The 27,892-nt window shown below is 43.2% G+C and overlaps 1 protein-coding gene across 1 annotated transcript in view; it reads right to left on the bottom strand.

The window, feature by feature from the left end:
- The window catches only part of SLC12A5 (solute carrier family 12 member 5), a 156,067-nt gene that overhangs the window by 86,808 nt on the left and 41,367 nt on the right, over window positions 1–27,892 (bottom strand). Inside the window, exons 2-4 of the mRNA XM_073559358.1 lie at window positions 19,750–19,829; window positions 16,503–16,634; window positions 8,645–8,791 (exon numbers count right to left, since the gene is read on the bottom strand). Coding sequence (XP_073415459.1) covers window positions 8,645–8,791; window positions 16,503–16,634; window positions 19,750–19,829 — 359 coding nt within the window. The remainder of the gene's footprint in view (window positions 1–8,644; window positions 8,792–16,502; window positions 16,635–19,749; window positions 19,830–27,892) is intronic.

The raw sequence follows: 27,892 nt of genomic DNA, 5'->3' as shown, positions 1-27,892 counted from the left end.
GCTGGGGAATGGGGAGGCCTAACGTAGGGATGAGGTCGTATGACAGATGGAGACGGTTCTGTCGACCTGTGGGGCAAGGTGTAATGAGTGCCCAGTCTCGAGACCCTGGGGTAATGTGTGTTCAACCCCACAAGTTTGAACAGAGGGGGGAGGTATGTGGTGTAGTGACCACTGTGTCCGCTAGGGGGCGCTGTGTGGATGTCCCAGGAGAGAGGATGAGTGGCAGAATACTGAATGACCGTTATGTATCTCAAGGTGGGTGGCCTTGGGATGGAGACTTGTGCGTGTATTGATCAGCAGTGATACTGCTGAGGTGCTGTTTCAATGTGTTTGGGAAGTCTCCAGGTAACTGGTGAGACCGGCGGAACCAGTTACCTACAAACCCACCCAGGGGGTGTGTTTAAGAACGCTATTGTAAAGTGTGTATGAGTGGTTGAAGGACCTGTGATGAGGTCATAGCCATGTGACCTAGTGGGTGTGGCTACGGACCATATAAGGTGGCCAGAGTAGGTCTCATGGAGTGAATACTGGGACCTGGTTGGTCTGTTTTGGAAGGTCCCGTCTGAGAGAGATGGGGCTGTCTTCCTGACAGCAAGTGAACGCTGTGTTAATGGCTGCACATGCCTGATAGTTCCCTGGAGGGAATGGACGTCTGCAGCGTGGTGAAGCAGCCATGAGGTAAACCCAGAGAGGGGATATAACTGTAAGGCTAAGAGAGCCTGTGTGCTGCGTATGGCACAACCTGTGTGACCACAGGGATAACAGAGTGAAGCTCTGTCATGGACGCTATGCTGTTAATATGAACTTTATGTTGCTGGTCATGGTTTATGATGCCTAAATAAACCGCATGGACTGTGATTGTTTTTATGGAAAACCTGTGCCAGATGTGATTAATTGGCTGGCAAGCGAGTGTCCCCAACCTTGAATGACAGCGCTACCTGATTGCTGATGACACAAAGCTAGGAGGGATAGCTAATACTAGAGAAGAGAGAGAGAGGATTCAAAAAGATTTAAATAAACTGGAGAAGTGGGCAGCAACTAACAGAATGGTTTTTAACAGGGAGAAATGCAAAGTACTACATCTGGGCAATAAAAATGAAAAAAGCATATATAGAATGGGAGGAATAGGGCTAAGTGACAGCACATGTGAAAAAGACTTGGGTATACTAATAGATCACAGACTGAATATGAGTCAACAGTGTGATGCAGCAGCAAAAAAGGCAAATGCAATTCTAGGATGTATTAACAGAAGCATACAGTCTAGATCACGTGAAGTCATTATTTCCCTCTACTCCTCTTTGGTCAGACCTCATCTGGAATATTGTGTCCAGTTTTGGGCACCACATTTTAAAAAAGACATCAACAAACTGGAGCAAGTTCAGAAAAGAGCGACCAGAATGGTGACCGGTCTGCAAACCCTGTCTTATGAGGAAAGGTTGCAGGATTTGGGAATGTTTAGTTTGCAAAAGAGAAGACTGAGAGGAGACTTAATAGCTGTCTACAAATATCTAAAGGGCTGTCACATTGTAGAAGGATCAACTTTATTCTCATTTGCACAAGGAAAGACTAGAAGCAATGGGATGAAACTGAATGGGAAGAGACACAGATTAGATATTAGAAAAAACTTTTTGACAGTTAGAGTGATCAATGAGTGGAACAGGCTGCCACGAGAAGTGGTGAGTTCTCCTTCAATGGAAGTCTTCAAACAGAGGCTGGACAGACATCTGACTGGGATGATTTAGCGAATCCTGCTTTGAGCAGGGGGTTGGACCAGATGGCCCAGGAGGTCCCTTCCAACTCTACGATTCTATGATTCTATGATTCTACCTTACAACACCATTCCCCCTATTGTGGAATTTTCTATCTATTTCTACATCAACCGTCTCCATTGATCGCTTGTATTGTAAACTAGAGAGATATTTTCAAAGGCGGCATTGTGATCAAGGCCAATAACTGGCCGAAACGTTAATTTTTGCCTGTCAGTTCACCTATCACCTATAATAAACGATTCACTTGAAGCAAACCTCTTCAAACTCTATGAGTGCAGTGATTATATATTCTACTATTTATGGGACCACTGGCTCCGTTCACTAGCACCATCATATCCACAAGAGTCGAGTGCTAACCTTCTGCTCTTCTACAGTGTTGTCATTTTGAAACATTCACTGTTTATGTTTTTAAGAAGTGTAAATGTTCTTTAAAGAAGCTTAAAAATTTAGCAAAATACAATACCTTCATCAAATCTCATAAATTTGAATTAACTAATTCCCCAACAATATTTTCCTGTTTTTTATTACATTGACAAACCATGTAGTCTTTCAGCTTCATAAAATGGATGTCCTAGCAACACCCAGCAAAGGGCTGGTATAGGGATGTTAAGATTTAATACTGGGGTATGGAACCTCTTTTTAGTAGACAGGTTGGCTACCAATAGTGGAATAGCAGCTGCTGTACCAAGTAGAAAGGTATAAGCTAGGTCGGGTGTTCTAGGATGGTACCACCAACCAGAGAGGTTCAGGTTATATTATGATATAGTAGTGTGGCACCACCCAGCAGAGGGGTTGAGGTTTGGTTATGGTGTTGTAGTGTGGCACCAACTTACAGAGTTTGAGGTTAGGTTATGGTGTGTTAGTATGGCACCACCTAGAAGAGAGGGTGAAGTTAGATTATGGTATGGTAGTGTGGCACCATTAGGCATAAAGGTTGAGGTTAGGTTATGATGTGGTAGTGTTGCATCACCCAGCAGAGAGGTTAGTTTATGGTGTGTTAGTGTTGCACCACCCAGCAGAGAAGTTAGGTTATGGTGTGATAGTGTGGCACCACCCAGCAGAAAGGTTGAGGTTAGGTTATGGAGTGGTAGTGTGGCACCAAACAGCAGACAGGTTGAGGATAGGTTATTGTATGGTAGTGTGGCACCACCCAGCAGAAAGCTTGAGGTTAGGTTATGGTGTAGTAGTGTTGCACGACCCAGCAGAAAGGTCAGGATATGGTGTACTAGCGTGGCACCACAGGACAGAGAGGTTGAGGTTAGGTTATAGTGTGGTAGTGTGGCAACGCCCAGCAGAGATCATGAGGTTAGGTTATGGTGTGATAGTGTGGCATCACCCAGTAGAGAGGTAGAGGTTAAATTATGCCTTCGACACCGTGGACCATTCCCTCCTGCTGCAGACTCTCTCATCTCTTGGCATCACAGACTTGGCCCTATCCTGGATTTCATCATACCTAACAGACCGAACATTTAGTGTCTCCCTCTCACACACTCCACCTTCTCACCTCGCCCCGTCTGTTGGTGTTCCTCAAGGCTCAGTCCTCGGACCCCTACTCTTCTCCATCTACAACTTCGGCCTGGGACAGCTCATAGAATCCCACGGCTTGCAGTACCACATCTATGCCGATGACACGCAGATCTAACTATCTGGACCTGACCTCACCTCCTTACTGACCAAAATCCCACAATGTCTGTCTGCTATTTCAGCCTTCTTTTCTGCTCACTTTCTCAAACTGAACATGGACAAAACAGAATTCATCATCTTTCCCCCATCTCACTCTACCCCTCCACCAGACCTATCCATCAATGTCAATGGCTGCTCTCTTTCCCCTGTCCCGCACGCTTGGTGCCTTGGGGTGATCCTCGACTCTGCCCTCTCTTTCAAACTACATATCCAAGCCCTTGCCTCCTCCTGCCGCCTCAAACTCAAAAATATTTCCCGGATCCGCGCATTCCTCAACCATGAAACCACAAAAACACTAGTGCACGTCCTTATCATCTCCCGCCTCGACTACTGCAACCTCCTACTCTCTGGCCTCCCCTCCAGCACTCTGGCACCACTCCAGTCTAACCTACACTCTGCTGCCCAACTAATGCACCTGTCTCCCCGCTATTCCCCAGCCTCCCCCCTATGCGAGGCCCTTCACTGGCTTCCTATTGTCCAGAGGCTCCAGTTCAAAACCCTAACCCTGACATACAAAGCCATCCACAACCTGTCTCCTCCATACATCTGTAACATGGTCTCCCGGTACCTATCCTCTCAAGATCTTCTTCTCTACTCCCCCTCATCTCTTCTTCCCACAACCGCATACAAGACTTCTCCCGTGCTTCCCCCATACTTTGGAACTCTCTGCCGCAGCACATCAGACTCTCACCAACAACGGAAACCTTCAAGAAGAACCTGAAGACCCACCTGTTCCGACAAGCCTACAGCATGCAATGATCCTCGGTCTACTCAACCACCGCACAACCAGCTCTACCCTCTCCTAGTGTATCCTCACCCATCCTTGTAGACTGTGAGCCCTCGCGGGCAGGGTCCCCTCTCCTTCTGTACTTTTGTGTCCCATGTCTTGCACATGTTTACTGTACTTGTCTATATTTCCCCTTTTCCTTGTAAAGCACCATGGAATAACTGGCGCTATATAAATGTATAATAATAATAATTATGGTGTAGTAGTGTAACACCACCCAGCAGAGAGGTAGAGGTTAGGTTATGATGTGGTAGTGTGGCACCACCCAGCATTGATCTTGAGGTTAATTTATGGCATGGTAGTGTGGCACCACCCAGCAGAGATCTTGAGGTTAGGTTATGGTGTGGTAGTGTGGCACCAGCCAGCAGAGAGGTTGAGGTTGGGTTATGGTGTAGTAGTGTGGTGCCACCCAGCAGATAGGTAGTGGTTAGGTTACAGTGTGGTAGTCTGGCACCAGCCAGCAAATAGGTTAAGGTTAGGTTATGGTGTAGTATTGTGGCACCACCCAGCAGAGATGTAGAGGTTAGGTTATGGTATGGTAGTGTGGCACCACCCAGCAGAAAGCTTGAGGTTAGGTTATGATGTAGTAGTGTTGAACCACCCAGCAGAAAGGTTAGGTTATGGCACCACAGGAAAGAGAGGTTGAGGTTAGGTTATAGTGTGATAGTGTGGCCCCACCCAGTAGAGAGGTTGAGGTTAGGTTATGGTGTAGTAGTGTAGCATCACCCAGCAGAGAGGTAGAGATTAAGTTATGATGTGGTAGTGTGTCACCACCCAGTATTGATCTTGAGGTTAGGTTATGGTGTGGTAGTGTGGCACCAGCCAGCAGAAATCTCATGGTTAGGTTATAGTGTGGTAGTATGGCACCAGCCAGCAGAGAGGTTGAGGTTGGGTTATGATGTAGTAGTGTGGCACGATCCAGCAGAGGGGTAGCGGTTAGGTTACGGTGTGGTAGTCTGGCACTAGCCAGCAGATAGGTTGAGGTTAGGTTATAGTATAATATTGTGGCACCACCCAGCAGAGAATTAGTGGTGTGGTAGTGTGGCACCACCCAGAAAAGAGGTAGAGGTGAAGTTATGGTGTATTATACCAGTGCAAACTAGACTAGCCTTAATCGTTATTATTGCACCGTTGACATCACTAGGTACTAATGCATGGTGTCCATATTAGAATGGTTTTCCTTTAGGTCAAGCAATAATTACAGTATTCCTCTTCTTGATTAAATACTGTTATATGCCAAGGACTTTAATATTTGATGCTAGTGTGAAGGGTAGGTTGTGATATTTATTCCTTAGGTTTTCAGAAGAGTGACTTTCACACTTGAAAACATGTGAAAGTAGAATCGACATGTGATGGAAATGGATGCACCGATAAATCCACAAAGAAATAAGGGTATGATTGTATTTACTGTGGTGTTGCATTCAGGCAAGGGCTACACGGGGACATCTGACACCTGCACCCCCTTTCGCAGCAGCTGTATTGCAGTACTGACAGCAGGGCAGTGTGCATGATGTATGCTTCTATCCCACCATCTTCTTGTTATTATAGCCTCTTGAGACAATGCAATCTGACAATGTAGTCATTGAAACAGGGAAGACTATGAATCTTTTGTCTAACTGCAAGGGTTCATCGAAATATGTGCGTTAGCTGCGTGATATTAGAAAAGGATGCAGTACCCGATTCAGTCACTGGATGTCATAACAGACAATAGCTAAGATATAACTGCCAGTTACATGCATCAATATTTGTATTCATTTGGTAGGGTGATATTTGAACTCTGTGTCATTGCATTCCTTGTCCCCATCAAGAGTTTGTCTTAATCTCTCATTTTTAGGGGGATTCACGCAGAACCCCCAAATTCTTTGCAGAAAAGCAATATGAACATAGCCTGACATTCAGGATGCCTAGACAGTTCTAAATCTTACTTTTACAGGGAACCTGGCATCAGGATTTTACTACCCCATTTGAGAGCAGCATGATGTAGGAGCAGAGACCCTGATCTCAGCGATGTACCACTTACCAGGCTGCTTGTTGCAGTTTTGATAAAATCCCTGTATTATCTGCGGCAGATCTACCTGTTCTCTGAATGCTGAGATCTGTATAACCCCGCCCCCACCTCTGATTGGCAGCTTTCTGTGTACTCTCTACATAGGCAGAATCATCCAATCAATGGTGGGGGCGGGGTAATACAGAGTTCATGATTATGGAGGTCTACATGGCAGCAGGTTTACTAGACCTCTAATGATAATATCCTATTGATAAAACAGTTATTTTATCAAAACTACAGCAAGCAGCCCAGTAAGTGAAACATCGCTGGAATCAGGGTCTCTGCCCCTTTATTATGCCGAGCTCAGATTAGGTCACAAAAAACAGGAGATTGATTCTCTTTAAAGCTCTACATTCTGTTTTATAACTAGTGCAGAGTCAAATGTGATATTTAATACAATGTAATCTATTGTATTGTTTGCGAACTGAAATAATCTAGTACCTGTAGTCCTATGTAAAACCACAGATACTCTGTGATACCTTAAAGCTGGGTTGTGCCAAAAGACAGGCTTAGTTCTGATAAGAGGATCATCTCTGTACAGAGGGCAGTAGGGTTGCATGTTACAATACATGTGTGGTTAATGGAAGCTTTGTTTGCTCTTTGATCAATTTGGCAAATGATTTTTCTACATTTTGAGAGTTGGCAGCTTTAATAGAATGTCTTCTACATCGTTAATTTAATAACCTAGATTAGAATGAATTTCACCATTTTAGTTCTATCCGAATAGCGCACTTCCAAATAAGCACATAGAATCCAGAACTAGACGATAATTCAAGAAGCCGCGCTGCTCATTTAAGGATTAGCTCTGGCACTAGCGGTGATCCTATAAAGAGTGGGTGTGATATTAGACACAGTCACTGGCACTAACATCAGACAACATCATGGAATCAAAATACTGAATAAATGTGGAATCACACATTGTCAGCCCATATGACATCCATAATGGGGTATCAGCCACACATAGAAGACCATGTGCACCATCTGATGGACTTCCCAGAAGATATGTCACAGTGCACGTATATGGTAACATATGGGACCGCTTTGGATAAATGCTGCTGAATTGCCCGATTGAATTGTCCAAATGCTGGAAGAAGAAAAGCTGTGAAGAGCGTCATGGAGATGGTAGGAGAGAGAAGCCATTCGGTATGAGAGGGTTATGAGAACAGGAATGTGCAGACATACAGTAATATTGAGAAATAAAGGTTGGAATAAATAAGAACATAGAACATCAGTCATAAATAGTTTTTTTTTTTTTTTTGCTTTTTTCCAAAAAAATCCATCATCTAAATGTACGTATATTTCATTCTAGGACTAGCAGCCTGACCTAATCCATTATGTTGTGGGAATATAAGGAATCTAGGCACCAATGTAGGACACTCGGCTATAGTGGTCATTGCTTGGCATCTCCTCTATCTGCCACAGATGTGCTGTGATTGCCTATTTCTGTACTGATATTTGTTCTCTTATAGCTATCAAGAGAAAAAAAACTACTTTTAATAGCATGTCAATCAATGGTACTAGTGGAACTAATACATATATATATAGTGCATGTCCACCACTCAGCCAGAACAGTAAAACCACCAGTCTATGTCCTACACAGCCAGCTGCAGTACACTGTGTTCCAACAGATTTCCATCGTAGCCAACATTAGAATTTTTTTTTACCAATTTGGCCTACAGTTGCTCTTCTGAGGGACCCGATGGGCTAGTGTTCACTCCCCTCATACAACAATAAGGTTTGGATGCCCTTGAGTCTGGTTCTCTGGTTGTCCTTTCCTGGACAACTTTTGGCAGGTACTAACTAGAGATCATCAAATTGATTCAATGCAATTTGAAATCAAATTGAATTTTCCCGAAATCCGCAGGTTCTGATTCGAACAATACGCAGCTTGAAATTACTAAAAAATTGTCTGTTACGATTTTAGCTCCCTCTCTCTCTCTGTTCCTTTCTCTCATTTTGGGGGAAATATTTGCCAAAGTTTGGGAATTCAAATTTTAAAAGGTTCAGTCATCTCTAATACTAACCACTGTATAGCTAGAAACATCCCACTGTTTTGGAAATGCTCTGACCCATCCATCGTGGCATCATGATCTGGACCTTTTTAGATTTATTTCCAACATTTTAATTAATCAAGACCTATTTAATTTTCTGCCTTAAGTATCCCAACCCTTGACAGGTACTATTGTTAAGAGACTCTATTGACTTCATTTGTCCAAGGTTTTAATGTTATGGCTGATTGGTTTAGGTTTGTACTATCCAACAAGTTTAGAGTTTAGTGCCACGTGATTACAAAGCCTCGGTGTAATGACCTGATTTACTGTTCTTCCATCATCCACTGCTCCCCAGTCCCATACTCACAGTAGAGCAGCACATCACGACAATAATAAAAGACTCCAAGACACCTCCAACTCCCACAACCCAAGTAAGACGTAGGAAAAGGATGACACCGAAAATGTTCTGTAAGCAGGGCAGGTAGACACCCATGAACGTTCCCATCCTCGGAGCCTGGGAAAACGAACATTAATTCTATAAGGTATTGAAATACTTATATGTGGGAAAAAATGCAAACCTACAGTATATGAAAATGTAGTCCAAACAGATTGTAATAAAGTTATAGTGTAGCAGCTTAAAATATAAAAAAAATGCAGGTAGCCAAGTTTGTTTTCTATAAAGACATGATATAATTATTAATAACCACAGAACTTTGGCCTAAAATACAGAATGGTGGACAGTAAGTTTAATGGGATTTTCCAGGGTAAAAAATATTCATAAATTAGCTGTATTATGTGACCAGACCAGTGTGTAATGGGGGCCACCTGACTGTCTTCTTCAAAGGCAAAGCCACCCCTCATCGCCAAAGGGGCCCCTGCAAGACTTGCAAAACAGAAACTGCACTAATACCAGACATGTATTATTAGCGGGCAGGGTCCCCTCTCCTTATGTACTAGTGTGTCCCTTGTCTTACACATGTTTATTGTACCTGTCTATATTTCCCCTTTTCACATGTAAAGCGCCATGGAATAAATGGCGCTATATAAATGCATAATAATAATAATTAGTGAAATTTCCAATGTTAGAAAGGTGGATGGACCTGTGGCACATCATAGTCACATGACCTAAGGTTCTTCACCCTGCGGGACTCTTGAGGAACTGAAGAGGAGAGAACAGACTGGTATGTTCTTTATACTCTCCCTGTGTATATAGTATGTAGTGTGCATATAGCATACATTTTGTGTATATAGAGTGGATAGAGTAGATATAGTATAGATTCTGTATGTAAATAGCAAAAATACTGTTAGCAAATATAGCTAGTAAAATTCAAGTGTGACTTACTACCAGTGTTGTTAAAGAAATGAAGGAAACTGTCAGATAATCTAATCCATGTCAGATGAGAGGTCCTTCAGGGATTCTAAATGTGTCTGGGGGTTCACTCCATGTTGCCCTTAACTAAGCAGTAAAGCTTGGCTCTTAATGAACATGGTGTTCCCATGAGGTTCCTGGGTTAAGTTTCACCATTTCTCCAATTTTCTCTTATAAATCAGAATGGTTTGTCACCTTTGATGTAAGGTTTCCTTGTTAGCAGCAGGTAAGAAAAATATCAGTCACCTTTGACCAGACCATACTACGGTCAAAGTGAGATGTATTCTCTTGTCTCCTTAAACCAGTGAGGTTTTTTTTAGGTAATAAAAATATCAATAGGGTAGATATAATTGACCAATAGCTTCCAACATTTTTTATTTAATTAAATGCATTGACACTATTTAAAGGGAATCTGTCATCAGGTTTTTGTACCTCATCCGAGAGCAAAGTAATTTAGGAAAAGAGACTCCGATTCCAACAATGTATTTCCTTAGTTTACTGGATTCAACAGTTGTAACACAATCTAAATGTTTCTAAATGTAGCATGAAACAGAGCTCAGAAAGCTAACCCCTCTCACGCCACAGATTTCTGTGTACATTTTATATTGACAGTAAGCTACCTGTCAGTGGAGGAGACGTGGTCGGACTAGAGCACACAAGAGCGGTAGTCCAGACCGTGATAATGTCCTAGTGTCCTAGTTTAAAACATTAATTTTATTGAAACAAAGTATAATAAATGACACATCACTGAAATCTGTGTCTCAGCTCCTACCTCTTACTGTCCTCAGATTACATACAAAATCCTGCTGTGCTGACAGATTCCTTTTAAAATGCAAAGATTTAGCAAGTACTTGGGAAAGAACAATTTATACCCGGGTATTTGCAGATATGGAAAATGCAGGCTTAGGTTCAAGTAGTCAGAATTCTTTTGATAAGTACTCAACCACCTGTTATGGTCAAAGATTAGTTGTGTTCTAGGCATAGGTTTACTCGATACTGACACAATTTTACTATTCTTCTATGCTTCAGTATTTTTTGGTAAAGGTTCCTACCTCATGGCTATCAAATGGCGTTGTCAGTCTTGTCTAGCCACAAATTTCAAATCAAATTTACTGGCAACAATGCAGGGCTGGTGTCACCACCCGGGCAAATGCCGGGGCCCTGGCCAAATGGAGGGGCCACTAGCCGTCAGGGACACTGAGGGTCGGGATGGCCCCCCCACATTGTACTTTCATCTGTTTCAAATACTAACCTCTCCCAATTCCCCTGCTGCTCCCATCTCCTTAGTGACGTCTGACTCTGTGACGTTTCAGTGCAGAAGGCGCAATGACGTCACTACAGCACACTTCTGTGCTGAGCAGTGCACAGGGTAAGAAGATGCTGAGGAGACCGGAGCAGCAGGGGAACGGGGAGAGGTGAGTATTTGATTGTTTATTATTTATGTATGGAAAATTATATGGGGCACATTATACTGTATGGAGTAATATATGGGGCCCATCATTCTGTATGGAACAATATATGGGGTCCATTATACTGTATAAAGTATTATGTGAGGTCCATTATACTATATGGAGCACTATGAGGGGGCCCATTATACTGTATGGAGCATAATATGGAGCTCATTATTTTGTATGGAGCAACATATGGGGCCCATTATATTGCATGGAAAACTATGTGGTGCCTATAATACTTCTTGGAGCACTATGTTATGCCCATAATATTGTATGGAGGACTATGCGATACCCATAATACTGTATGGAGGACTATGCGATGCCCATAATACTGTATGGAGCACAATATGGGGCCCATAATACTGTATGGAGGACTATGTGGTGCCCATAATACTGTATGCAGAACTATGTGGTGCCCATAATATTTATGGAGGACTATGTGGTGCCCATAATACTGTATAGAGGACGTGCCCATAATAGTGTATGAATGACTAATTTTTGCCTTAATACTGTATGGAGGACTATATGGTACCCATAATACTGTATGGAGGACTATGTGATGCCCATAATACTGTATGGAGGACTATGTGGTGCCCAGAATACTGTATAGAAGACTATGTGGTGTCCATAATACTGTATGGAGAACTATGTGGTGTTCATAATACTGTATGGAGGGCTATGTGATGCCCATATATTGTATGGAAGACTGTGGTGCCCATAATACTGTATGGAGGACGTGCCTATAATACTGTATGGAGGACTATTTGGTGCCCATAATACTGTATAAAGGACTATGTGGTGCCCATAATACTGTATGGAGGACTATGTGGTGCCCATAATATTTATGGAAGACTATGTGGTGCCCATATTACTATATGGAGGACATGCCCATAATAGTGTATGAATGACTATGTTTTGCCTTATTACTATATGCAGGACTATATGAAACCCATAATACTGTATGGAGGACTATGTGATGCCCGTAATACTGCATGGAGCACAATATGGGGCCCATAATACTGTATGGAGGACTAAGTGGTGGCCATAATACTGTATAAAGGACTATGTGGCGCCCATAATACTGTATGGAGGACTATCTGGTGCCCATAATATTTATGGAAGACTATGTGGTGCCCATATTACTATATGGAGGACATGCCCATAATAGTGTATGAATGACTATGTTTTGCCTTATTACTATATGCAGGACTATATGGTACCCATAATACTGTATGGAGGACTATGTGATGCCCGTAATACTGCATGGAGGACTATGTGGTGCCCAGAATACTGTATAGAAGACTATGTGGTGTCCATAATACTGTATGGAGGACTATGTGGTGTTCATAATACTGTATGGAGGACTATGTGATGCCCATATATTGTATGGAAGACTGTGGTGCCCATAATACTGTATGGAGGACGTGCCCATAATACTGTATGGAGGACTATTTGGTGCCCATAATACTGTATGAAGGACTATGTCGTGCTCTTAATACTGCATGGAGCACAATATGGGGCCCATAATACTGTATGGAGGACTAAGTGGTGGCCATAATACTGTATGAAGGACTATGTGGCGCCCATAATACTGTATGAAGGACTATGTGGTGCCCATAATACTGTATGGAGGACTAAGTGGTGGCCATAATACTGTATGAAGTACTATGTGGTGCCCATAATACTGTATGGAGGACTATGTGGTGCCAATAATACTGTATGAAGGACTATGTGAAGCCCATAATACTGTATGGAGGACTATGTGGTGCCCATAATACTGTATGAAGGACTATGTGAAGCCCATAATACTGTATGAAGGACTATACTGTTCATTCTAAAATGAAAAGTCTGCAGTCACTCTGTGTGACTGCAGACATTTCAACCACCCCAGCGTATGCACGGTGCACTGCGAGGATTCACCACTTTCTGAGCTATTGTTTAATTTGCAATAGATATCACTCATGTAATGTAAGAAGTGAAATCTTTGGCATTGTACTATGCCTATATTTATCTGCCTTATCTGTGCATCATGAATCATGGTGTGTGTTAAAGGAGCCCACTGAGATTCTTTCGCCCGGGGCCAACAAAAACATGGAGCCGGCCCTACAACCATGAAATACTTGGTCATGACAAATATATCAGAGCTGGAGAGTCTTTGACTTAAGGTACTGTCACACTTAGCGATGTACCAGCGATCCCGACCAGTGATATGACGCGGTCAGGATCGCTGGTGCATCGCTATGACGCGGTCAGGATCGCTGGTACATCGCTAAGTGGTCACTAGTGAGCTGCCACACAGGCAGATCTCACCAGAGACATCCCAGGGGTCGGGGGTCACTACTTACCTGTCACACCAGGCGATCCTGTGTCCTCCTGCCCGGCTCCACGCGTCGCTCGTCGTCACAGCAGGAAGCGCCGCAGGAAGCTGACGACGAGAAACGGTCCAGGACGTTCTCGCGCGATCAGCGATAACCAGCGGGTTGTAGGTAAGTATCACACATAGCGATATCGCTAGCAATATCTCTATAACGTCACTAGTTATAGCGATATTGCTAGCGATATCTCTTAGTGTGACAGGCCCTTTAGTGGTTGTCTGCTCTTCTGGCCAGTACAATATGTAGGCAGGAGTTGTCTTTTTGTAAAAAAACACCACAAAAAGTTCATATTTTGGAGAATCATCTGTGACAATTATTGACTATCATTTAAAGGGATTGTTCAGTTTATCTATAGTTTAACTAATGTGTGATTTTGTCATTGCATTATGGAATTTGCTCCTTTGAGAAGCACTGGCTGCTTGTTAGTACAGCCACCCGTTCAGCCTGCATAGCACTCATTTTCTCAAAATGGAAGTTTATGGAGGACCATGTATCCTGATGTCCAAGAACCTCTTCTAATTGAAAAACAACTTGGTGCACATGATTCACTATCAGCTGCCATTTTCAGAACCGGATAGCTGAGTAGTCTCTAAGAAAGGCTCCATTAACAAGCAGGCACCACATCAGAAAAGAGGAAAACCTGTAATATTAATAAATTAGTAAATGGCACAAAATCATATCCTATTCGGTAAATTATAGAAAAAGTGGACAACCGCATTTTGGGGAAGGTATTATCAGGAAATGACCTTCTCTTTAAATCAATTTTATGATATAGTTTAAAAAAAAATTGGCAATATTTTTATACCACAATTTTTACACTGGCCACTGATGCTTTTATACACTCATACTTCCTGTCCTTTTAGGAGGAGTTTACAGGAGTTTTTCTTATCCTCAGAGGCAGGATTACAATGACTGATAATAACACCTGTATACACAGCTGAGAACACAGGCTCCACCAATCACAATAGGTGATGTCACAGATGACCCTGCTCCTCCTCCCTACACAAAACCCTACTCAATGCAAAAGATTGGGTTAGAGTTTGACAACTGTGGCTATGTACATGTGTTGTTTCCTGAAACAAAAGAAGTTTATAGTCTAAAAAATCATTTATATTTTTTAAATTTTCTGTACAGATTATGCTAGGTAAAAAACTGACCCCTCCAAAACAAAACATTTAACACAAAAACTTAATCAATAGGCCGTTTTCTGATTACAGCTATTTATAGCTGTTTTCTGAATATAGCGAAATATGACCTGCTACAGAGGAGTATGTGCAGACAATGGAAACCACTAGTACATGGAAAATACTGTTTGAGAATGCTTTTGTTCACTACATACAAGGTCCATGCGCTACATAATGTAGGAGAAGACTATTGAATACCACAGTCCTGATGTGGACCATTGCTCCTTAGTCATGGCTGTGATAAATAGTCATTTAATCCATGGAGGCTGACACTATTATTTATATAGCTTGGTTAATGGGCTTGCTTTTGTCGGACCATAATGACTTTAATTGATTTGACCTACTCAGATTACAAGCATTAATTATTGTCTATCTTTCTCTCGCTGCTTTAAAATTTTGCATTTCACTGAATCGTTCTGATCATCGTATACATATACTAGAGCGTAACAAACGAACAGCCTCATAAAGCTGCATTGTATTCTACAAACATTATTGCTTCTGTATATTACAGGTCGATAGTCACCTAGGGAGGCTTACTTAAAGGCCACAACCTTCAAATTTCCCTGCAGCTAAGATTAGCCAAGCCCTTGTGGCCATTCTCTTTCTGATCATTGCGGAATATTGATGCTGTTTGCACTAATCCTTCTATATCCCATGCAGTCAGATGAAAGAAAATTCTTTATAATTACACTCACTGTACGGATCATTGGCTAGATGGTCTTCTTCTGTTACACTTAATGTATAAGCCAAACACCGAGACTTCTAGAGAGAGATGGGTATGTCAACAGTTAAAGGAACATGTGCCCAGTGCTAAGGGCCCAGCAGTATCACTGATGTTGGGGGCCCACTGTTACATTCAAGTAGTGCATTCCCTCATTCACAAATGTACCTATGATCCTATATAATAATACACTGGGTAGTTTGTTAAGATGCTGCCTCAAGAGTATTCTTAGTACTACTGCTTATATATGGGCGGGTAATCCTTCACAGCGGCCCACCGGGGGATTCACCTGTTCCCCTGTGGGCCAGTCCGAGCCTAATGGTTTCCAACCTACATGCAACATGGTAAAGAGTAGGAAGTGCTGAACATATTCATGTATTGTTTTTTGGAGGCAATAATTAGTAAAACTCGACTTTAGAAGTTTAAAAACTTTAGTTGTTAAAAGGTCTGCTCGTTATGGGTTTAGGGGTCCAGTGAATAATATAATTAAAGGGGTTATCCCAGCTTGGAACAAAATTCTGCACTCACTCAATGTGACTGCAGACTGTCAAACTGTAGTAGCGTGCTATATGCACCATGTCACATAACACCCTGGTATTCCCCTTGCTATTTGGCAGTCACAAGGCCACATGTATGCGATTTGCATATTTGCGGTCAAAAGTCAACTAGACATGTCCGGCTTCTCTCAGTAGAAGTGAGGCCAGATGTCTAGTTGGCATCTGAACGCAAATATACACATTGAATATGTATGGTCACATAACTGCTGACTGTCACAGGGAATACTGGGGAATCAGGATAGCGTGAATATCGCACATTGCCATCTTTCAGCAATCTACAATCACAAAGAGTAACTGTAGACTTTTGTCCCACGAAGGTGAACCCCTTTAATGTATTGATAGCCTATCCTACAGAAATATGCATAGAGTTAGCTGTCGATCAGGAAGTTAGACCACCTACTAGACTCCTAAGCTCAGAATGAGCAAGAATGAAGATACAATTCCATAAATGAAGAAACAACTACAAGTCGTTCTCAATCTTTTCCTACAAAGCTATATTTTAATCTAAGTCCAGATAAAGCTCCTGGAAACAACAGGTGCCCTTTCAGGTTATTTTCTAGAGTCTCACCTGAATAGGCTTTTTCTTTGCCCCTTCATTGTTTTCAGCTTCTTCATGCTCACGCACTCCTTGGGTCAGGTTTGTGTAATTGGCCAAGCCACTGAGAAGTGAGGAGACCATTGGACTAGTGTCCATTTCTTCCTGCAAATATAACATTGAATAATTTTGTAAGTTGGTGAATTTTACAAGGAAACAGAATAAAGTGAAAGCGCTTAATTTAAAAGATAATGAGAGCCAATCTAGTGTTTCAATAACTTTTCACTTACGTAAGCTGTAAGCTTCACCAGTTTCTATTTCTAATTTTCAGAAGTATTTGAGCTAGTGAATGGAGTTCACATCTGTGATGTCTCCTATACCCAGCACACAGAGACTTGAGGAATTCCTACTCTCCTGTCTTTATGTAGCATTTGTTCAGAAAAGCAGGAGGGTTTAAAACAGCAGTACTGAGCAGTGTACCTCTGAATCCCAGTGAGGTAAACTCTTGCTAGAAACCAGCCTGCAGCACAATCTGTCTACGTCCACCATGCCTGTCCTCTAAATGTGCTCTTCCCTTCCTCCTCCCCTTTCTATAGGCCTTAATAGGCAGTGGTCAGTTCGCTGGTACACCATTGTTTTGAGCTAAATAGATTTTATTTGTTTTTCAGACTGGATGATAAGTTCAGGATGTAGTGGGGGGTAAGTGATGTGGCTCATAAGTAGAGAAACAAGCTGATCTTTATGTTATATGTTAAAATTTTCTTATAATCTCTTGTACTTGATGAGCAGTTGTGCTCAAAAGTTTACATACCCCAGCAGAATTTTTGCTTTATTGGCCTTTTTTTCTGAGAATATGAATGAAAACACCAAAACTTTCTCTCCACTCATGGTTAGTGGTTGGGTGAAGCCATTTATTGTCAAACTATTGTGTTTTCTTTTTTTAAATCATAATGACAACCCAAAACATCCAAATGACCCTGATCAAAAATTCACATACCCCATTTCTTAATACTGTGTATGGCCCCCTCTTACATCAATGACAGCTTGAAGTCTTTTGTGGTAGTTGTGGATGAGGTTCTTTATTTTGTCAGATGTTAAAGCTGCCCACTCGTCTTGGCAAAAAGCTTCCAGTTCCTGTAAATTCCTGGGCTGTCTAGCATGAACTGCGCGCTTGAGATCTCGCCAGAGTGGCTCAATGATATTGAGGTCAGGAGACTAAGATGGCCACTCCCAAACCTTCACTTTATTCTGCTGTAGCCAATGACAGGTCGACTTGGCCTTGTGTTTTGGATCGTTGTCATGTTGGAATGTCCAAATACGTCCCATGAGCAGCTTCCGGACTAATGATGGCCAATTTGCCTCCTGTATTTGCTGATGACGTGCTGCATTCACCTTTCCTTCAACTTTCACCAAGCTTCCTGTGCCTTTGTAGCTCACACATCCCCAAAACATCAGCGATCCACCTCCGTGCTTTAAAGTAGGAATGGTGTTCCTTTCATCATAGGCCTTGTTGACCTCTTTCCAAGTGTAAGATTTATGTTTGTGGTCATAAAGTTCAATTTTGGTCTCATCACTCCAAATGACCTTGTTCAAGAAGTTTTGAGGCTTATCTCTGTGCTGTTTCACGTATTGTAGGCGAGATACTTTGTGGCGTTTGCGCAGTAATGGCTTTCTTCTGGCGACTCGACCATGCAGCCCATTTTTCTTCAAGTGCCTCCTTATTGTGCATCTTGAAACAGCCACACCACTAGTTTTCAGCTCCAGTATTTCAGCTGATGTTATATGTGGGGTTTTCTTTGTATCTCAACAATTTTCTTGGCATTTGTGGATGAAATTTTTGTTAGTCTACCTGACCGTGGTTTTGTTTTTACAGAGCCCATGATTTTCCATTTGTTAATCACAGTTTGAAAACTGGTGACTGGCATTATCAATTCCTTGGATATCCTTTTGTATCCCTTTCCTGTTTTATACAGTTCAACTACCTTTTCCCGTAGATCTGTTGACAATTATTTTGCTTTCCCCATGACACACAATCCAGAAAAAGCAGTGGCTGGATCCCAGAAACTCACTCAGCTTTTATGCACACACACTGATTATAAGCAAACAGGTCACAGGTGAGGATGTTACCTTTAGTAGCCATTCAAACCCATTTGTGTCAACTTCTGTGCATGTTATCAGGCCCAAATCACCAGGGTATGTAAACTTTTGATCAGGGTCATTTGGATGTTTTGGGTTGTCATTATGATTTGAAAAGAGAAAACACCGTAGTTCGACAATAAATGGTGTCACCCAACCACTAACCATGAGTGGAGGAATAGCTTTGGTGTTATCATTCATATTCTCTGAAAAAAAGGCCAAGAAAGCAAAAATTCTGCTGGGGTATGTAAACATTTGAGCACAACTGTATGTGACATTTTTAAAACCACACTGACCATTTAATTAAAATAATTTATGTATATGTGTATCGAAACAGTTTCAAATATACCCAGACCTACAACTAAGGATAACAGGGCAAGACTCGGGCTTGGGTATACTGGCTACGCTACAGTAATCTACTTCTGCGCTCAATGACAAGCAGCAGCTGGTAAAGAATACTAGGGTACTTGGATAGATAGGATGGATGGATAGATAGATATGGGATAGATAGATAGATAGATAGATGGATGGATAGATAGATATGAGATAGACAGATGAGGGATAGATAAGATAGATAGAAAGATACGTCACACAAATATGGCATATTTCCTCTAAATTAATATGGTGTGCAGTTTTATGCTTCACATTGTTGAAAAAAAGAATAAAGGAGAAGACCACTATTGGGGTGACCCTCTTAAATGAGAGACTGAAAAAAAATTAGATGTGAGCAGTGTAAAGGCGCCCATACAAGCATAAGGCAAAGAACATTACAAACAACCAAAGGACATCATTTATGTATGCAGAACCAGTGGGCTAATCAATATAGGAAAGTGTTCTTTACAGTTAGAGTAGTAACTTTATAATGACCATAAACGTTATTGCTAAGCATTCTATGACAACATTTGAAAAAGACTAGACATTTATCTCATGGCTGATTTTGAAACTGAGCCATAATTAAAATACAATTACGGTTGGATTTATTTAATGGATGGAAATTATTCGCCAGCCATGTGAGATGAGGAAAAAATTAAGTTTCCCTTCTGAAATTGAATTGGCTACAATTGCCCTAAAGGTATTTAATTTGCCTTCTTTTGATTCAAGCAAACCCCCATTTAACCCCCTTTATTCCAAACTAAAGACTTACCTCAAACAGGGCCATGTTTTTTCCAGTGTCCATTTCTGAGCTGTTAATGAATGGGGAACTTTCCTTGGGATTTCCATCTCCTGAAGACAAAAGAAATATAAAAAGTGATTACATGATTGCTATTCCAGGTACGATCCCTCTGCTCCCCTATAATCCCTTTCCTCTAAATCCTACTTTTATAATGTTAAAACAACTAAGCTCTGGACCTCCAACTATATCCTTAGAAATAAAGCAGAGGATGAAATAAATAACAACACCACAAAGATAGCCTTAATGCCTACCGGGGAGTACTAGCGCAAGAGGTCATGCTCCGAAGATAGACTATGTGAATCTTCGGACTAATAACAGGCAAGAACGTTAGTCAAGTGTGGTGAAAGCATGAAGACATCTCCCAGCAGAAATGTAACAGCATCCTTTACACGGAGAGAAAAAACACAGTTGCTGTGATCTCAATTAACTGAGAATCAATTACGAAATTCTAAAGCAATAGGGCAAATAAATAAATAGACATGATTTGCCAACAATTTTGTTCATGCTGTCATCATCATCCTCATTATTTCCCGATGACTATCATTGTGCAGCTTTTCTTTCCCATCAATATTTTGTCTATCCGTGTTATTTTTATAGGGATGCTGAAGCTGAGTAACTCAGCATAACATTTACTTGGCAGATTTGTCAATAATCTTATACTGTATATATGGGAGCACAGTAATGGTCTTAAGGATGCTGTTTCTAAATATGCAGACAGCAAGCTTTTGTAGGGAGCCTTACAGACTGGGCAATGCTCCCCTGGAAAAGGTATAAAATTAGCTCTCTTTCTTTAGTGCCATCTATTGGAAGTAACTTCCCTATAGGACAATGTCTGAGTTAAGGACATAACGGTCGTGGTTGTTGGGGGCGCGACAGCAACCAAGCCTTTGAAGGAGGGGACAAAGCAAGCACTTTTTCTAGCCTTATGCACATCCTGGAGGAAGAAGAGGATGCTGCTCATCGTGGGAGTATCGACAGATAAGATACATCATTTTTCTTAATGTCTATGTAAAAAGCAACAGGACAAGGGACATTATTACAGTATTGGGGCCAGGATGGCGAACATCATTGCAGTTTTGGGACCATGATGGGGGACGTACAGTCATGGCTGAAAGTGTTGCCACCCTTGAAATTATTCCAGAAAATGAAGTATTTCACCCAGAAATGTATTGCAATTACATGTTTAGTTACACCCATGATTATTTCTTTTGTGTTTATTGAAACAACACAAAAAAATTGAAAAAACGCAAATTGGACATAATTTCACACAAAACCTCCAAAATTGTTCATAAACAACTTTGTTTCAAGCATGTGATGCTCTTTCAAACTCACCTGTGGCAAGTAACAGGAGTGAACAATATGAAAATCACACCTGAAACCAGATAAAAAAGGGGAGAACTTGACTCAGTCTGTTAGGGACGGCGGAGCGCACAAAATAATAAATAATAAGTGCGTTCGCCGCCCGGGGTCCACCGTGCAGAAGATGTTACACTGCTGCTATGTAATGGCAGACGCACTATATCCGCGGGCACGTCCGCAGAGGCTACTTGGACGCAGCCCCCCATGCACCTTCCCACACAGCCCTTGCTCCATCCCAGTATTCTCCCCGAGGACCACTCTATATGAGGGGAATGGCAACAGAGTCAGGGAACCCCAAGGAGCACCTGGTCGATGCCCTCTTGCATAATGAGCAGGGACAGCGTCTCATGTTGACATGGTGGAATTGAGAGCCTAAGGGGTGCTGTCTGGTGGGTAATCTGGGATGATAAGGTTGAACCGTTGACCACCCTGATGGGCACGGGGTGAGGAAGTGGCACCAACGGGATAGCGTGCTGTCGGGCAAAGGCCGAGGACATAAAGTTCCCTTCTGCCCCGGAGTCCACCGTGACCTCTACCTCCCAGGAGGAAGCACCGCTATCTAACGTCCCTGGGAATTTCCGTTTTGGGGGAGAAGGTCTCCATAGCAAATAGACTCCCACCAATTACCACTGGACACGATCGTTTTTTCGACCGCTGCGGACACCTGTTAGCCAGGTGACCAGACTGTCGACACTGGTAGCAGCGTGTGGAGCTTTGTGCCGGACGCGGCTTGGGACCGGTGCAGGACACCTCCATGGGCTCTGGAAGGAAACTCCAGCTTGGGTGGTTCAAGAGGTTCAGAGAGGTTGGGAGCCAAGCTAACCTTTCATCTGGATTGAGTACGCTCCAGCCCGCGCTCTGAAAAACGGAGATCAATGCGGGTGGAAATGGCAATCAGCTCTTCCAGACTTACGGGAACCTCCCTCGTGGATAGAGCATCCTTAACATGCTCAACCAAACCTCTCCAGAACACAGGGACGAGGGTTTTATCAGGCCACTCCAGCTCGGAAGCCAGTGTCCGGAAACGGACGGCGTACTGGCTGACCGACAGGGATCCCTGTGTTAATGCAAGTAACTGGAGAGAGGTGTCGTGAGTGACCCGGGGCCCCAAAAAGACCTGCTTTAGTGACGCTAGAAACTGAGCAGCGCTCAGAACCACGGGATCATCACGCCCCCACAGTGGCGTGGCCCATTCTAACGCCCTGCCCGAAAGAAGAGAGACGATAAACCCCACCTTAGCTCACTCTGTAGGGAATTGCGCGGCCAGTAACTCGAGCTGGATGGAGCACTGGCTCACAAAACTCCTACAGGTGGTGCTGTCACCAGAAAACTTATCGGGCAACGGGAGGCGGGATATTGTCGGCGCAGGCGTGGATGTGGGCATACAAGAGACAGCCTCTGCGACTGCCTGGGCAGCGGCCGCAGTAACCCTCGCAGCTGCGGTGGGACTGTCGAGAGCCGCCAACCTGCCCTCCAGCTGCCGAATATACTGTAGTAGCTGCTGCTGGCCCACCATTACTAGCCAGACCCTGGCGCTAGTATAATGTTAGGGACGGCGGAAAGCACTAAATAATAATAAGTGCGCTCGCCGCCCGGGGTCCACCGTGCAGAAGATGTTACACTGCTGCTATGTAATGGCAGACGCACTATATGGCGGTATAACGCACGCGGGTTGAACGTCACCCGGAGTGCGCTGACGCCGAGGTGTTAAATACAAAGACTGAGCCTGTTGATGTCCCAGGACTCAGTGGAGTGCACGCACGGTATATGGTCACAGGACTTGGGGCCAAGACACAGGGTCCGGATCCCTCTGGACCTACTGTGCGTGCGGCATCGCAACCGCATACGCCAAGGAGTACTGCTGACTGCAGCGCGGCGACAGACACTGCCGCTATACGACAATGCCCAGTAGCAGGCGCACTGTCGGACGCTAGCACTGTGGAGGATGCGTATTGTGGCCTGTAGCTTGCCACTGACTGGCGCTGACTAACACTAGTTCCCTATCCACACACGTAATATCAGAGTGAGGGGAATCTTAATGAGTCATTTGCAAGTCCATACATCCTTCATCATTCACACATTTAGCAACTAGAGTCTATACTAGCGCAAGGCCGAGCGGCCATGCGAACGATTTATAGCCGGGACCTTCTGGAAGCTTCCAGATCCCTGAGAAGGACCAATCAGATCTGGAGAAGGACCTGTGCATGTGACTCCCGATCTCCAATGGGAGATCGTCTCATGAGCATGCTCAGTGGAGTGACGGAAGGACTTAGCCTCTGGAGCGGTTTGCTGCCGAGCAGCCTGCATTGCTATTGCTGGCCCAAAGGTGGCAGCAACAGCCAGACCCACAGCGCAGGTCTTGGCAGAGCGTCGGGAACGGCGGGGCTGCTGAGCAAGCTCCTCTGTGGTTGTTGGAGAATGGGAGACCGCAGAATGTGAGGTTCTGGATTTCTGCTGTGCCGCTGCAGGAACACGACGCCTAACACAGTCTTTGCATTGTATGTCTGTGTGTGCCATAATAAGCATGCAGAACAGAAAGAGAAGAAAACTATCTGAGGACCTGAGAACCAAATTTGTTGAACAATATCAACAATCTCAAGGTTACAAGTCCATCTCCAGAGATCTTGATGTTCCTTTGTCCATCGTACGCAAGATAATCAAGAAGTTTACAACCCCAGGCATTGTAGCTAATCTCGCTGGATGTGGACGGCAGAGAAAAATTGACGAAAGTTTCCAACGCAGGATATTCCAGATGGTGGATAAGCAGCCTAAATCAAACTCCAAAGAAATTCAAGCTGTCCTGCAGTCTCATGGTGCATCAATGTCAGCGTGAACTATTCATTGACGTTTGATTGAAATTAAATATTTATTGCAGGAGACCCAGGATGACCACACTGCTGACAAAGACCTAGAAAAGCTAGACTGCAGCTTGACAAAATATATGTAAGCCAAAATCCTTCTGGGAAAGTGTATTGTAGAGAGATGAGACTAACATAGAGCTTTCTGGCAAAGCACATTATTCTACTGTTTACCAAAAATGGAATGAGGCCTACAAAGAAAAGAACACAGTACCTACAGTCAAATATGGTGGAGGTTTAAAGATGTTTTGGGGTTGTTTTGCTGCCTCTGGCACTGAGTGCCTTGACTGTGCAAGGCATCAAGAAATCTGAAGATTACAAAAGGATTTTGGGTTGCAAGGTAGTGCCCAGTGTCAAAAAGTTGTTGTATCCTAGGTCATGGGTCTTCCAATAGGACAATGACCTCAAACATACTTCAAGAGGCACCAAGAAATGGATGGAAAAAAGCACTTGAGAGTTCTGAAGTGGCAACGATTCTGCATTGAAGCATTACAATGAAATACTTCAAACTGCCCTGGATGAATTTGCACCCCCTATAAATAGAACACCACAACGCAGACGGCGACAACCCTGGCACACGGTGCAAACACGTTTCCTGCAGCGGTGCTCCAGGTGCGCCGAACGTCTGTGGAGAAAATCCAATCTACACGAAGATTTCATCCATTTTAAGTTTATGCTTAGAACATACAACACTGGCCTTCACCTCTCCAAACAAACCTATTTCAACACCCTCATCATCTCACTGTCCAATAACCCGAAACGTCTCTTTGACACTTTTCATTCTCTACTCAATCCAAGAGTACAGGCCCCAACCACGGAGCTCCGAGCTGACGATCTGGCCAATTACTTCAAAGAAAAAATTGACCAGATCCGACAGGAAATTATCTCCAAATCCCCTCATACCATGCACTGTCCTCCCTCCCCCACTGCATCTAACTCACTCTCTGATTTTGAACCAGTCACAGAAGAAGAAGTAAGCAGGCTCCTTGCATCTTCTCGCCCAACTACTTGCACCAGTGACCCATTTCCGTCACATCTCCTCCAGTCCCTTTCCCCTGCTGTCACCCCTCACCTAACTAAAATATTTAACCTCTCTCTCTCTTCTGGTATTTTTCCCTCCTCATTTAAGCATGCCATCATACATCCACTACTTAAAAAACCATCCCTCGACCAAAACTGTGCCGCTAACTATAGACCTGTCTCTAATCTTCCCTTCATCTCTAAACTCCTGGAACGCCTGGTCCACTCCCGTCTTATCCGCTATCTCTCAGAAAACTCTGTTCTCGACCCTCTCCAATCCGGTTTCCGCTCTTTACACTCCACTGAAACTGCCCTCACTAAAGTCTCTAATGATCTGCTAACAGCTAAATCAAATGGTCATTACTCCATGCTAATTCTCTTGGATCTCTCTGCAGCATTCAACACTGTGGATCATCAGCTCCTCCTCACTATGCTCCATTCCATTGGCCTCAAGGACACCGTTCTCTCCTGGTTCTCCTCCTATCTCTCCGACCGCTCCTTTACTGTTTCTTTTGCCGGTTCCTCCTCCTCTCACCTTCCCCTTACTGTTGGGGTTCCTCAAGGATCGGTTCTAGGCCCCCTCCTCTTCTCCTTGTACACTGCCCCTATTGGTCAAATAATCAGTAGATTTGGTTTCCAGTACCATCTCTATGCTGATGACACCCAATTATACGCTTCTTCTCCTGACATCACGCCAGCCTTTCTAGAAAACACTGGCGATTGTCTAAACGCTGTGTCTAATATCATGTCCTCACTATATCTGAAACTGAACCTGTCAAAGACTGAACTCCTTGTGTTTCCTCCCGCTACTAATGTACCTACACCCGACATTGCCATTTCCGTCTGTGGTTCCACTATTACTCCCCAGCAACATGCCCGCTGTCTTGGGGTCATACTTGATTCCGAGCTTTCCTTTGCCCCCCACATTCGATCACTGGCTCGCTCTTGTCATCTGCACCTCAAAAACATCTCTAGAATTCGACCTTTTCTTACTTTTGACTCTGCAAAAACTCTTACTGTTTCTCTTATTCATTCTCGTCTCGACTATTGTAACTCTCTTCTAATCGGTCTCCCTCTTACAAAACTCTCCCCTCTCCAATCTGTCTTGAATGCTGCAGCCAGGATCATATTCCTCACCAATCGTTACACCGATGCCTCTACCTTGTGCCAGTCATTACACTGGCTACCCATCCACTCCAGAATTCAGTATAAACTTATTACCCTCAACCACAAAGCCCTCCATGGCTCAGCACCACCCTACATCTCCTCCCTTGTTTCAGTATACCACCCTACCCGCGCCCTCCGTTCTGCTGATGACCTGAGGTTAGTATCCTCAATAGTCAGAACCTCCCACTCCCGTCTCCAAGACTTTACACGTGCCGCGCCAATTCTTTGGAATGCACTTCCCAGGTCAATACGATTAGTCCCCAATCCCCACAATTTTAAGCGTGTCCTGAAAACGCATTTATTCAGACTGGCCTATCGCCTCAACACATTAACCTAACCTATCCCTGTGTGGCAGAGCCAAAAGTTTTACCATAACCAGGTTCCCAGCATCATGTTCCCACATGCTTTATGCATCCATTAGCCCTCTGTGTCTGTACTGTTACACACTTAACATTATGGCTGGTCCATACAATCAGGGCAACTGTTACCACCCACCTTTCGTGTCTACCTCTTTCCTCATAGACTGTAAGCTTGCGAGCAGGGCCCTCACTCCTCTTGGTATTTGTTATAATCTACTGTATGTGATTATTGTTATGCTGTAATGTCTATTGTCTGTACAAATCCCCTCTGAAATGTAAAGTGCTGCGGAATATGTCGGCGCTATAAAAATAAAATTTATTATTATTATTATTATTATTATAGTATCTAAATTCCATTGGACACCGGTGGAGACATCTTAAAATTGCTGTTGCAAGAAGGCACCCTTCAAATATGAGAGACCTGGAGCAGTTTCTAAAAGGAGAGTGGTCCAAAATTCCAGTTGAGAGGTGTAAGAAGCTTGTTGATAGCTATAGGAAGAGACTGATTTAAGTTATTTATTCCAAAAGGTGTACAACCAAATAAGTTGAGGGTGCCAATGATTTTGTCTGGTAAATTTTGGGGTTTTGTATGAAATTATGTCCAATTTAACATTTTTTCTGTTTTTTTGTGTTGTTCCAATACACAAAAAGGAAATAAACGTTTGCAAAAAAAGTGTAATTTCAATAATTTTCTGGGAGAAATACTTAATTTTCTGGAACAATTTCAAGGGTATGAACACTTTCAGCCATGAATGTAATTATCATATAGTGTCATATGGGGAACAGTGTTACTGTATAAGGTCAATTGGGAGACATTATCACTATATGCGGGCCATAGTGGGGAACATTGTTAGTGTATGGGGGAACCGCTACTGCAATCTGGTAGCGGTTTGGGTACACAAGGGCAATTGGTTTTGGTGTAGAACAGTCTTAGGTTTATTTGTCAGTCAAAACCATTAGCAGAGTTCGAATGAAAGCTAAATAGCTTTTCTGAGGCTTGAACGAATAACAACACTGGAAGAAAACAGCGCCTTCTTTTGGTAATCAAAAAATACACAACGGTCTCACACATGCAGCAGTCCAGGCACTGCTTCTCCCTCAGTTTGGTAAGCAAAAATGAACGCACTGCAGCTCCCTCACGTTAGACACACCTAAGTCACTTCAACTGCCTTTTGTAGGACTTGCAAAGCCCAGACTGGAAGTATGGAAGTGACCTTTCCCACTTAGACACTTTTGGTCACTCAGGCCTCAAATCTGGTCCCAATAAAAACCTCAGCCACCTACTATTGCTGGAGCCTTCAATTCTGGGATTTAAAGGGAACCTGTCAGCAGGATAGCAAGATTGTGCCC

The sequence above is a fragment of the Dendrobates tinctorius genome, unplaced genomic scaffold (genome assembly GCF_039654945.1).
Source record: "Dendrobates tinctorius isolate UK_male_01 unplaced genomic scaffold, ASM3965494v1 ptg000270l, whole genome shotgun sequence".
NCBI classification, from domain to species: Eukaryota; Metazoa; Chordata; class Amphibia; order Anura; family Dendrobatidae; genus Dendrobates; species Dendrobates tinctorius.
Note: the sequence above shows the minus strand (reverse complement) of the source record. Positions and strands in the feature narration are given on the sequence as shown.